The sequence below is a fragment of the Hyperolius riggenbachi genome, chromosome 4 (assembly GCF_040937935.1).
Source record: "Hyperolius riggenbachi isolate aHypRig1 chromosome 4, aHypRig1.pri, whole genome shotgun sequence".
Lineage (NCBI taxonomy): Eukaryota > Metazoa > Chordata > Amphibia > Anura > Hyperoliidae > Hyperolius > Hyperolius riggenbachi.
The window spans coordinates 198,290,359-198,302,372 of record NC_090649.1 but is presented as its reverse complement, the minus strand read 5'-3'; the positions used below and the strand labels follow the sequence as shown (position 1 = coordinate 198,302,372).

Genomic DNA, 12,014 nt, shown 5'->3' with positions numbered 1-12,014 from the left:
CTGATCTGAATATTATTTTGTTTGAGAATTAGGATTGAAAATGCAACATTTATATGTTTTGTAAAGGAATTGGGGTACAGTATTTCTCGTTTTAAAGAGACTCTGTAACAAAAATGTCATCCTTTTTTCTACTATCCTACAATTTCCTAAACCTATTCTAATGTGCTCTGGCTTACTGCAGAAATTTCTACTATTACCATCTCTGTAATAAATCAACTTATCTTTCCCCTGTCAGATTTGTCGCCCTGTGTCTAGAAGGCTGCCAACTCTTCAGTGTTGCTGATCTGTTATGCACGCCCCACTCCAGACCCCCTCTATCCACACTCCCGTGTGTTATTTACATTAGGCAGCCTCTCTGCTCTCTTGTCAGTGAGAGAAGAGAGCTTCCTTTTACAAGCTGGATAAATCGTCCTCTGTCAGGCTGTGGAAGGAGCTGGGCTGTCACATATTGAGGAATTACAGACACAGAGCTGTCTGCAGGAAGAAACAATCAGCCTGTCACTCTTCAGTGCATGAGAGCTGCAGAGGGAAGGAGGTAAACACACAAATGATCTCTTGAGATTCAAAAGGAAAGCTGTATACAGCCTGCTTGTGTATGGATGTATTTTCTATGTGTGGACATACTGTACATCAACCTACTTCCGGTTGTGGTGGACATTTTGTTTGTTTATAAACAAACTTTTTAAACCTGTTTTTGACTACTTTTAATGCTGCGGGGAGAGGTGAAATTGTGACAGAGGGGAATAGGAGATGTCCCCTAACGCACTGTTATGTTTACTTTTGTGCTATTTTAACAATACAGATTCTCTTTAAAGTATCTCATCTGTAAAAATGCTAAACCATCTTGTTTCTCGGTAGTCAGTTACATCCAGAATTGCCTCATTTTAATCGAAACTGTACCTATTTTCATCTTGTCGGTCACCAGTAGTCACCCAGAAGCTCTGGAAAAATAAAGCAAAAATAAAGAGTTCAAGGGATTTTTGTGTTCATTTTTACTTTATTCACCTATTCAGAGCATCATAATAACAAATATAATTAGTTCAAAACAGTACAGGCTAATTTATGGACTATCATAGAGTATCCAAACATGTTCATGTCATACAAAGTCTATTTAAGTAAACTACAACTACAGTTAACCACAAATGCTATTAACAATATTTAACAAGTCTTTAAAGTGACCTCCCTAACTGCTTACAACAAACAGGCAATCCCTTCCGTTTAGGCTCTGTACATTGCAAGGATTAATGACCAATCATATTACAGCTTGCTTACATATAAGAATATAAATCATTTGTCTGTAAAAAAACAATTATATCAGAGACTGTGATATGAGCCTGTCCAACTTTGTTGTCACTGCATAAGTCCAGGGGTGAGAACTAAACTATCTCATATTCTGTGCAACAAAGTATTCCTGATTAAAGCTCAGTGGAGGCATCATAGCCTATTTGGACATGGACATGAAATCCCAACACTCTGGAAAAACATGTTGCTGATGTCACTAGACTAAGCAAGTTTTCCAATTGTGTCCACAAAGTATACCCAAGCATATGCAGGGCATGGCATTCTTTTTTATAGGAATTTATATACCACCAACCACTCCTACGAAGTCTGGAGTTTGTAAGCTGTCATGTGATGTGGTGGTGGTGAATTTATTCAATAGCAACTACTGAGTTTGAAAGGTGGCATTTCATTGATCCTGGCATGCTTAGATGTACAGTACATGTTGAGCTTTCTTCTTCAGGAGTAGTAGTAGTGCTTTGTACACACTCGTGTGATCCTACATGCCTATCTATATGTCTACCAGTTGGTCAACACATTTTATGAGGATCACGGTCAGCATGGCAAACTATTCTTTTTTAAATTCAGTGAAGTCTTAAACTGTTTGTCCAGCCAGGCTTGAAATCACTGCCAGCAGAAGAGCTGAGAGCTCAATGCCACAATCCCTGAAGCAATTAGTTAACGTAAAGTGTCTTATCACACATGGGTAACTGTATATGCCCCAGTTTGCTTTAGGCTGCCAAAGAATAATTGTTTTGTCAAGTAATCTCTCAGAGTGAATCCATCTCCGATAGGACAAATTGCAGCTCAATAGGAACAATAGCTACGAATTAGTTTCTGTAAGCTCTGCTTTTCATGCTTTATTAACGTCCAGCCCGCTCTGCTCGCAATGAAGTTTGCTGAAAGAGGTGGGGGACGTTTGTTTTATTACTATAGGTTCTGCTCTGCTAAACACTTTATACTTGAACTATTGAGCTAAATCATGCATTGGTGCTGAAAGGCCTCGTCCTCACCAACATTCTTCAAGGATGAAAGCATTTCAGAGCTCTTTATATGAATTTATTGTTTGAATAGATTGGACTACTCATATGCATTGAACAGTGTTGTTTTGAAACTCACCATGGTAACTCAATGTACAAGTATCTCATTTTCAACATTATCTACAATAATACAGTGGAGTAGATAAAGTGTAAAAAGAAGCTGGTTAGAAAAGACCAGTCTTCATCTGTGCTATTATTTACAGTTTTTTACAACAATGTATGCTATTAATAAAAACAATGGTTTTGGTTATAATATTTTAAACAATGCAAATATCCAATTAATGACTTTTATTTTACAAGTTAGGCAGCGCCCTATCTGAGCATTCTTCATTGGAGCAGAACATGTCCACACATTGCTTCATAGAAAGGACTGGGCTGGGCCAGAGCTTTGGCTGTTTTTACTTCTCTAATCAGAAGATGAATGCCTTTTCCATCAGCAATCAGTGTTGCCTGAATATACCTTTGTTCACTTTTCAGGTAGCTTTGCTAAACACAGTGGCGTATCTAAGGAGCTTTGGGTCCCAGTGCAAGTCTTATGTATAGGGTCCCCCAAGCACCCTATACATAAGGTGCCACAAAATATGCCCAGGACATCCACAGCATGAGAGGTGTAAGCAGAGGAGAGGAACTGTTTGTTAATGTTTACCACTAATTAAAGCATGTATAGAAGTGATCATTACCAACATAGTACTATTAAAGAACTAATACTGGGGTAGAGGGAGCGCCCCTAGTGGACCCTGGAACAATCACAACCTTTGCCACTGGCTAAACAGGTAAAAATGTGCAGGATTAGGGAGATTCTGAATCCAAATACCATGAAGTAAAAGGGTAAAAACATCTGGTGGAATATTTAGGTCTATGGAGGGCAACTATAGCAGCGACATACAACACAATGGATTTCATAAAAGGGTATATGTGAACAGCTATGCGGAGAGGCCATTTTATGTGGCTTTGAGGGCAACATAGAAAATGATGTCCCATACCTCAGATATTCCCACTTTCTGCATGTATGTTGGCTCTTTAGAAAGAAAGAAAGAAAGAAAGAAAGAAAGAAAGAAAGAAAGAAAGAAAGAAAGAAAGAAAGAAAGATGTGAACCATAATTTAAAAAAAAAAAAGCAAGAACCCAAAGGTGTAAGGAAAAGAGGGAAGAAACAAACAACAGACCTAAGAGGTTATTGGCGATGCATACTATTTGTCCAGAGGGTCTGAAGACTAGTCTATCAAGTTCCAAAAAATTACAATGCCAAACCTGTAGACTAGGTACACATGTTCCCCCAATTTGGGTAATTAACTTCTTGACCAGAATACTAGAGAATTATAGTAGGTCAGAATTAAGGTCAGGTTGGGTGGTTGGAACAGGTCCAAAAGGAGCTAGTGTCTCAGTTATGCAAATATTACTATTCGCAGCCTTGCCTAAATAAAAGTCAATAAATGTGGGCATAACTTTCTGCCCACTTAGAGCAACAACAAAAGATAGGTAAAGCGGATCAGCCAAACTTAAAATACGTCCTTCCAGGCTACAGACAGGAAATGGGAATACTGTGCCTGAAGAACAGGAATTCACCAAGGCAAACAAAATATTTGTAACTAATCCTGCATCAGAGGAGAACAAGCCGGCTGTGTAGTTGAAGCCTCAAAGCAGTTTTGTTGTTACTCATTCCTCCATGCCCTGGTCTAACAATGTGTAACTGCAGTAAAATAAGATACATGTATCCCCAATCTGCGGCTCTCACTTCTGTCTGATCTAACATAGTCTGAATGGAATATAATAGGCCCCACACTGCAGTGGCATGGTGAGAAGGATGTTGAATTAATGTATCTAAATCTTAGTTCTATTGGAGGAAACTCACTTCCACCTGAACACAAACAGTAGCTCTACACAGCATGAAGAGTTTGAAGTATTAACCCTTACCGGCTCACTATACGAAAACCCGAGTCCTTCGGCTGCAACGTGAATGATTTCAGATTCTAATCTATGACGTGCTACAAATTCTTTTGCATCCTAGAAAACAAAACACATATGTATTACACAAATGTATAAATAAATATAATTACATGCAGGCAGTTTCCCCTGGCATACTGTGCAGCATTCTCTCTTGTAAAACACCAACCTGTGTGACAAAGACATTGATTAGATAAACCGGTAAATCACAAATGAATACTTTAAATGTTAGCATTTGTATAAGGTTAAATGTCATATGAGGTTTATGTATTCTGTAGTAGCTACACAATCTCTCTAAAAAGCCTTTTTCTTGCCGGGTAAAAGTAAACTGCAAAAGATGAAATGGTGGTGTTTCCAGGAGATAGTCCTAGCCACTCCAGTAATTTGTAGCTTACTTTAGCAGTGTTTTATTTGCTTTAGTAGTTAATGTTATCAACAGTAGAGGCTATTTATTGCCAGTAGAGATTAGGGATGATCACAGATATGCAAATTGTTCCGAGTTGATGCAAATGTATGCACATTTTTATGCAAATCTATGCAGCTTGAAAATGGACCAATCAATTTAAACCTGAAAAAGTGGGGGGAAGGCTGCGCATCCCTAGACACATGCTGCAATTGAATGGTTAATCGCATAGGTATACACCACCTCTATTAGACTGAAAAATGCATGCCCTGCATCCAAAACAATGCTAACATTTATTACATTAGGAGGAACTTTAGCTTCCAATATGGTTTGCATGCAAAGTATAAAGTACTAGACACTTGCGCCACGGTGAGGCAAACCTCCGGGCAAGTGACCTAACCTAAATTTAAAACCTCGGGAGCAGCTAAGCATTGGAAGCTCAAGAGCTACACTCTATGGACACCTTGCAATCTCCCTCCTCTTGAACTAACTTCCAGAGCTACGTGTGATGGGATTGCTTGTATTCAGCTATGTGCTTTATGCACATAGGATAAAAGATTGCAATTATCCTCCTGGGAAGACTTATTAAGCTACATACACACACTGGATAAAACTCGGCTGAAGCAGGTGATAAAGACCACCTCAGCCCAGGATCTAAAGTGAATTCAGGATGTGTACAGTGGGATCTTTAGTGAAGCCCAAATGCCCAATACTACTCCCACCTGCAGGAAGCTGCCCACCCGTGCACTGCTCGTTGCCCCTTTGCCCCCTTCATAGAAAGAAGCACCGCTAGACTGTAGGGTAGTGACGTGTCTATACAACATCGAGCCCTAAACTGTTGCCCGAGGGATCACGTCCTGATCCCTGTGTGCGGAGAATCAGAAATACATAGTACATAGTACATAGATTAAAGCAGGAAGCAGCAATAATACATGATTAAGATCAGCCAATCAGAGGTTTCCATGATCAAATCAATCACATGCTTCTCCCTGCGTTTTCGTATAAGACAAATTATACACGAGTGACTGATCATCTCTTCTGTTTGTTCAGCTATGACATGGTATGTTTACTTACATCACTGACATTGGGCTTTTATTATTCTGTGAGAATTCCCAGCATGCTGGAACATTTCTGCAGTTGTCAATAAACAATAAGCAGGCAGCCTGTAACATGGTTTCTCCTGCTTACCTTCCTAGGTGTAATGTCAGCTGGATCCAAATAGTCTTCTAGAAGACTCTCATAGAAGCTGACATTTTCAGACACATCTCTGTCTTCAGGGTGGAAGAGAAGATAGGACCTGGCACATTCCAAGGCTTTCACATGGTCTCCAACTGAATGGAAATGCAACAAATACATGCCCATCAAATGAAAAGTAAAGATAAACATGAGGTTACTATCAGTAACTGAGCATAATAAAAAAAAATGTTTTTAAAGCATTTAACCACATCCAACAAACCTCCACTCTTAAATGATCACACTTTTCCTTAAAAATAGTATGATAATGTCAGCTTAACCTCTTGAGGACCACAGGCTTGCACCCCCTAAGTGACGAGGCTATATTTTACATTTGAGGGCTCTGCAGCTTTAAAAGTTCGCTGCAGAGCCATAACACTTAGTGCACAAATGATTTTGTCCCCTTTTCTTGCCACCAACAGAGCTTTCTATTGGTGGCATCTGATCACTGCTGCTATGTTTGTTTGTTTTTTAAATTAATTTTTTGTATTTTTTAATAAAAACATCTATTTTACTTTAAATTTAACTACCCGTCATCCCTCCCTCCCCCCCCCCCCCCCCCCGAGAGCCAATCAGTGTGATTAGCTCTCATAGGCATCAGCCTATGAGAGCTGATCACTTTTCTAGCCAATAGAGGGGACAGCGCTGTCCCCGTACAGCAGCGCTATAGACAAAAATAAACATTTCTTTTTACTGTTTACAGTCTGCTAGCGGCAATCGCTGCTGGTAGACTGTTGGTGGAGCGGAGCTCCGCCATTCAATTGTGGATGCGCACGCATTAGCGTGCATGATCCCCTGCAATCTCCGCCCCCAGGAATTTACGTCAATTGGCATTAGGCTGTCCTGGGGGAGCTGCCGCGTTTATGCCAATTGGCGTGGAGTGGTCGTACGGCAGTTACTAAGACTCTGAAGTCTCCAAAAAATCAGGTTTTAACTTTAAAAACCTCTTTAACATAATTGCCCCACCTAAAACGCCGCAGCTGAAACCCCGCGGCTGAAAACTCGATTAATCACCACAAACTCCCCGGGGCACATTGCTGGGATCGCTTCCATACAGAGGCAGAGCTTTGGGCTGTCTACACGCATCCATCTGCACGGATCGATACAAGGACTCTAACTTCTTGTGCTGGTACGATGGGTTTTGAATGCCACAATTCTTTTATTTTTTTTATCTTTTCATTCATTCTTTGGGCCTGATTCACAAAGCGGTGATAACTCAGTTATCACGCCTAAAAGACTTTGGGCGTGATAACCTTTGCACTAGCAAAGTTATCACCGCTTTCTGCTGTAACTCGCGCAAAGTCCCATAGGGCTTAATGGGCACTGCGCGCGAAGCGCGGTGCGGTGCACGCGCGTCTGTGCGATTGAGCACGCAAAACTTTGCGCGCGGAAATTTCGCGCGGGTTTCATTTTATCACGCCTAAACTCAGTTTGATAAAGGGCTTTTCACAGGCGTGCAAACACTTTGCACCGCTTTGTGAATCAGGCCCTTTGTGTCATATGCTGTGTAAGATGGTGTTTACTGACACTATTCATTTCATTTGCTTTCATGTGCTGGTTTCAAATGCCACAAATTATTCTCTTTAGCTTAGAATTAATGGTGCATGTAACCAGCCCAGTTACAATTTGAACTTGGAATTTACGATGTCTCCCCATCACCAGAGTCTACTTTATGTTATGTTGAGGGAACTGTTGATCTTATCAATTTAGCCAGGATGCCTGGGAAAGCTTCCTGAGTAAAGCTAAGAAAACATGGGGGACCGTTGTAGCTGGTCGCTGGCACACCTGGCACGTGTGCACGACAGCTCGGCGACAGATCGTTGCCAGGTCCCTATGTGCAGCAGCCATACACACTGCGCACAGAGGGACAGAGATGCGGCGGAAGCTGTCACCGAAGGTTCCTCCCCCCCGCCGGAAGCTCCGTGCTCCGGCTAAGGGTTGCTGTCGCTAGTCCGCATACACACGTGGTACGCGTGGCGGACTAGCGGCAGTTGCGTCGAAGTTGCGGCAACAGCTGTTGCCAGCGATTGGCCGCGCCAATCGCCTGGCGACAGCTCTTACTAGCGACGGATTGTGGCGCGCGTTGTACACACGGGGGACCTGTTGCCGCAGCACGCGCGTGCCACGTGGTTGTGGCGACAATTGTAACCCGTGTGTATGTACCATAACAGTTAAGGCATCTAATTACATTTATGTTTGCTAAAGAATGTTTCTCCTCTATATGTCAGTATATATAAGCTGTGTTTTTCAGTTTTGGTCAGGAACCAGTCTGACGAAGGCTTTTTATAAGCCGAAAGCTCACTGTTTATCCATCTCTAAGTTAGCCAATAAATGGTATCATCCTAATTCAAAACTCCTTTCTTTCACTGAGAGGGGCGGGGAGAGGTGGCGATCAGCGCTGATTGACGCGCATGGAGGCAGAGCTAGAGCCCAAAGCTCTGCCTCCCCGGGCAGCAAAATCCACGACCAGGAAAGTCATGGATTTTTGCCCAGGGAGTTAGGGGTGATTGCGTTTTCAACCACTGGGATGCGGTGTTTTAGGTGGGGCAATTATGTTAAAGAGGTTTTTAAAGTAAATACCTGATCCTGATTTTTTGGAGGCTTCAGAGTCTGTTTAAGGGCTGGTTCAGACGGACGTTTCGGCGGCGTCACGTTCGGGGGCGTTGCGGCGGCTGCGCAGTCAGGCTTTTCGTAGCCTTCGTGTCGCGTTGTGTTGAGGTCGCGTTTTTAATTTAAATTAGGGGGACATTAGCCGTCGCGGTTGGCCGCCCCCTGGAAGCTACATGTCGCTTCCAGGGGCAGCTCGAACGCTCCCAAAAATCGGGAGCCGAACGCCGCGATCGTGCAAACGCGCGCAAAAGCTCGGTGTAAACGCTCCCATTCGCTTGAATGGGAGCGTTTACCGCGACATTCCAAACGCTTGCGGTAAACGCTCTGCAAGCGTCCGTCTGAACCAGCACTAAGAAACATCTTCCCTTTGCATTTTCAAAATCGATTATCTAAAATTATCTCAAAAACTACAAGGTCTTTCTTAAAATAATTTTTTTCACTTGTTCCTACTCATCTCTTTAACATACGTATCAATTTGGTGACAACAGCATGTATGGAGGCTTTGCCATTAACTGGTAAAGTTGGCACAAAATTACAAGAGATTGTGAAATGATGGTGCCTGATTACATTTACATTCTAAATTAATTACGATTTTTCCTAAAATTTTCCATTATGACTTTGCATCGTAGTTGTGAATTATGATGCAAAGTTATGATTATGCCAAATTCGTGCTCATCTCTAGAAGTGATTACAGGGGCTGGGGATGGCGGCAGGAAAGGTCAAATCACAGAGGTATGTGGATCCTGCATGACATTGTTATTATTGATTTATCTAGCGCCAGCATCTTCCATGGCGCTGGCATACCTCTGTGCTTACTTTAGGTAGCTTTGCCTCATGCCAAGTATACTTAACCACCTGAGGACTGCATTGTTAAACCCCCCTAAAGACCAGGCCATTTTCCACAAAGAAGGGCAACTGCAGCTTTAAGGCCTCGGTGCAGGGCCGCACAACACAGCACACAAGTGATTTCCCCCCCCCCCCTTTCTCCCCACCAACAGAGTTCTCTGCTGGTGGGGTTTGATTGCTCCCCCAATGTTTTTTTTTTTTAAATAATTTTTTTTTTTAAATAAAATTGTGTATTTTTTTGTATTTTTCCAGTGCCCCTCCCCCCCGCCAGCCTACCACTGTGATGGGCTGTCATAGGCTGTCCACGCCCATCAGCGTGACACAGTTGGCAAGAGGTTAAAAAGAACCCAAAGTGGTTCTTGGCGGGAGGGGGGGCAGATGGGACACAGAGGCATGTTCTCTGTCTCATGACATGCCTCTGTGTCCCCACACCGCTGCTCTCTGCCCCCCCATGCGCTATAGCCCCCCAAGATTAGCGACAATATTTGTTGCTATCTCAGAGGTAAACACAGGGTAGAGGAATTCCCTGTTCAAAACACCCACCAGGGGCATTCCTACAAGGCTTCTCTTTCCCTGGCCATGCCCTTTGTCGCTTCCCCGCCTCCCTGCACGCTGTGAGAGATACACAGTCTCTCGTTGCTGCGTTGTGACTCAGGGGTCACAAAAGTGGAAATGGGCCAGGCCATTGCGGCCCACGGGAATGGCGGCGAGTTTTTGCAGCTACCTGATCCGCTCAGCCCCGAGGATCAGGTAGCCTACTTTTTTTTTTTCATTTTATGAGCACAACTCGGGTTCTCTTTAACCACTTAAGCCCACAGGGTTGAATTTTTTTTACATCCGAGCAACTTTCACCTCCCATTCATTTGCTAATAACTTTATCACTACTCATCACAATGAATTGATCTATATCTTGTTTTTTCCACCACCAATTAGGCTTTCTGTGGGTGGTACATTTTGCTAAGAGCCACTTTACTATAAATGCATTTTAACAGGAAGAATAAGAAAAAAACCGGAAAAAATTCATTATTTCTCAGTTTTCAGCCATTATAGTTTTAAAATAATACATGCCTCCATAATTAAAACTCACATATTGTATTTGCCCATATGCCCCGGGTATTACACCGTTAAAATTATGTCCCTATCACAATGTATGGCGACAATATTTTATTTGGAAATAAAGGTGCATTTTTTCAATTTGCGTCCATCACTATTTAGAAGCCCATAATTTATTAAATCATATTGATATACTCCTTTGACATGCATATTTAAAAAGTTCAGACCCTTAGGTAACTATTTATGTTTTTTTTTTTTTTTTTATTATTGTAATTTTTTTTTTTAATTTAAACTTGTATGTGGGTATTTTTTGGTGTGGGAGGTAAACAGGGTTTTTTTTTTTAATGTATTTAAATGTGTTTATTTAATACTGTGTGTTTTTGGTGTAATTTGCTATTTGGCCACAAGATGGCCACAATCAAAAAGTCCTGGGAGCGATCGATCTCGCTCCCAGGCAGAAGAGAGGAGACCAGAGCTCAGAAAAGCCGCAGCGTCTGAAGAGACGCTGTCGGCTTTTCTCCGGGGGGGTCTGATCAGCGAAAGGGATTTATAATCCCTTTCACTGATCGGTGAGCTAGCGGCCAGCAGCGGGGGCGCGCACGGGGGGGGGGGGGGGGCCGCGGGAGCGCGTGCGACCCGCAGGAGTGCGCGCAGCCTAACTGGACGAAAATTTTCGTCCAGTTAGGCTTAAGTGGTTAAAGAATAGAGAATGAGTTCATTTGACAACATACAGTAAGTGATCCGGGAAAACCTTGTCTGAATTCATTAAAATTGTTCATTAAGTTAAATACACCTGCAGAATGTGTATTACCTGAAACAGTCAAACATAATTGTTTTGGGTAAAAATGAATGTGCACTTCTGCATGCATTTCTGTCCGCAAGGCAGCAATATTGCATTCATTGTAATTCAGTGTCATTCAATAGGTACAGCGACGCAACCGAGAAAAACACAGGCGCCATGTTTTTAATGGAAATCAAATGAACATATCTGAACCACGTGAATTCCCTGACCTAATTCTAAAGCAAGCAAAAGTTACACATATATGCTGTTTATCAGGGCCGGTTCTAGACTTTTTGCTGCCTGAGGCAAACTTGTTGGGATGCGCCCCCCGATTTGGAATGCTCGCACAGCACCCAAAAACGTTTTCACCCTCAATATAGGTAGGTAGGTAGCCAGGTATAGTTGCCCCCAGCATAGGTAGCCAGTATAGTTGCTCCAGTATAGGTAGCTAGTATAATTGCCCCCAGTACAGGTAGCCAATATTACACAGAATAGAGACACAGAGAGCCCAATATAGTGTAGTATGCACTGACATGTGAATATGATAAACAAGTATCTATGTATACTTACAAACATGGGTTACCTTCCAGGTAACCACTATATCAGCAGGTGATGAGATTAGACCTGTCCCCACTCAGGATTAAGAAGTCGCTCTCTGTAGATAGGAAATACGGGGCACCAAGGGTGGACTCAGGAACTGTATAAGCAGACAGAGGCGCCAAAAGGATAAAATATTTTACTATGTTTAAAATGAGAGGAGGCAGAGGTAGACTTACCTCCCCCAAGCAGACACACAGGAGTGTTGTGTATATTCAAAGCAACAAAAA

The 12,014-nt window shown here is 42.4% G+C and overlaps 1 protein-coding gene across 1 annotated transcript in view; it reads right to left on the bottom strand.

The window, feature by feature from the left end:
- Positions 1 to 12,014, bottom strand: part of P3H2 (prolyl 3-hydroxylase 2) — a 216,715-nt gene that overhangs the window by 29,633 nt on the left and 175,068 nt on the right. The window contains exons 5-7 of the mRNA XM_068281207.1: positions 5,853 to 5,995; positions 4,232 to 4,321; positions 901 to 941 (exon numbers count right to left, since the gene is read on the bottom strand). Coding sequence (XP_068137308.1) covers positions 901 to 941; positions 4,232 to 4,321; positions 5,853 to 5,995 — 274 coding nt within the window. The remainder of the gene's footprint in view (positions 1 to 900; positions 942 to 4,231; positions 4,322 to 5,852; positions 5,996 to 12,014) is intronic.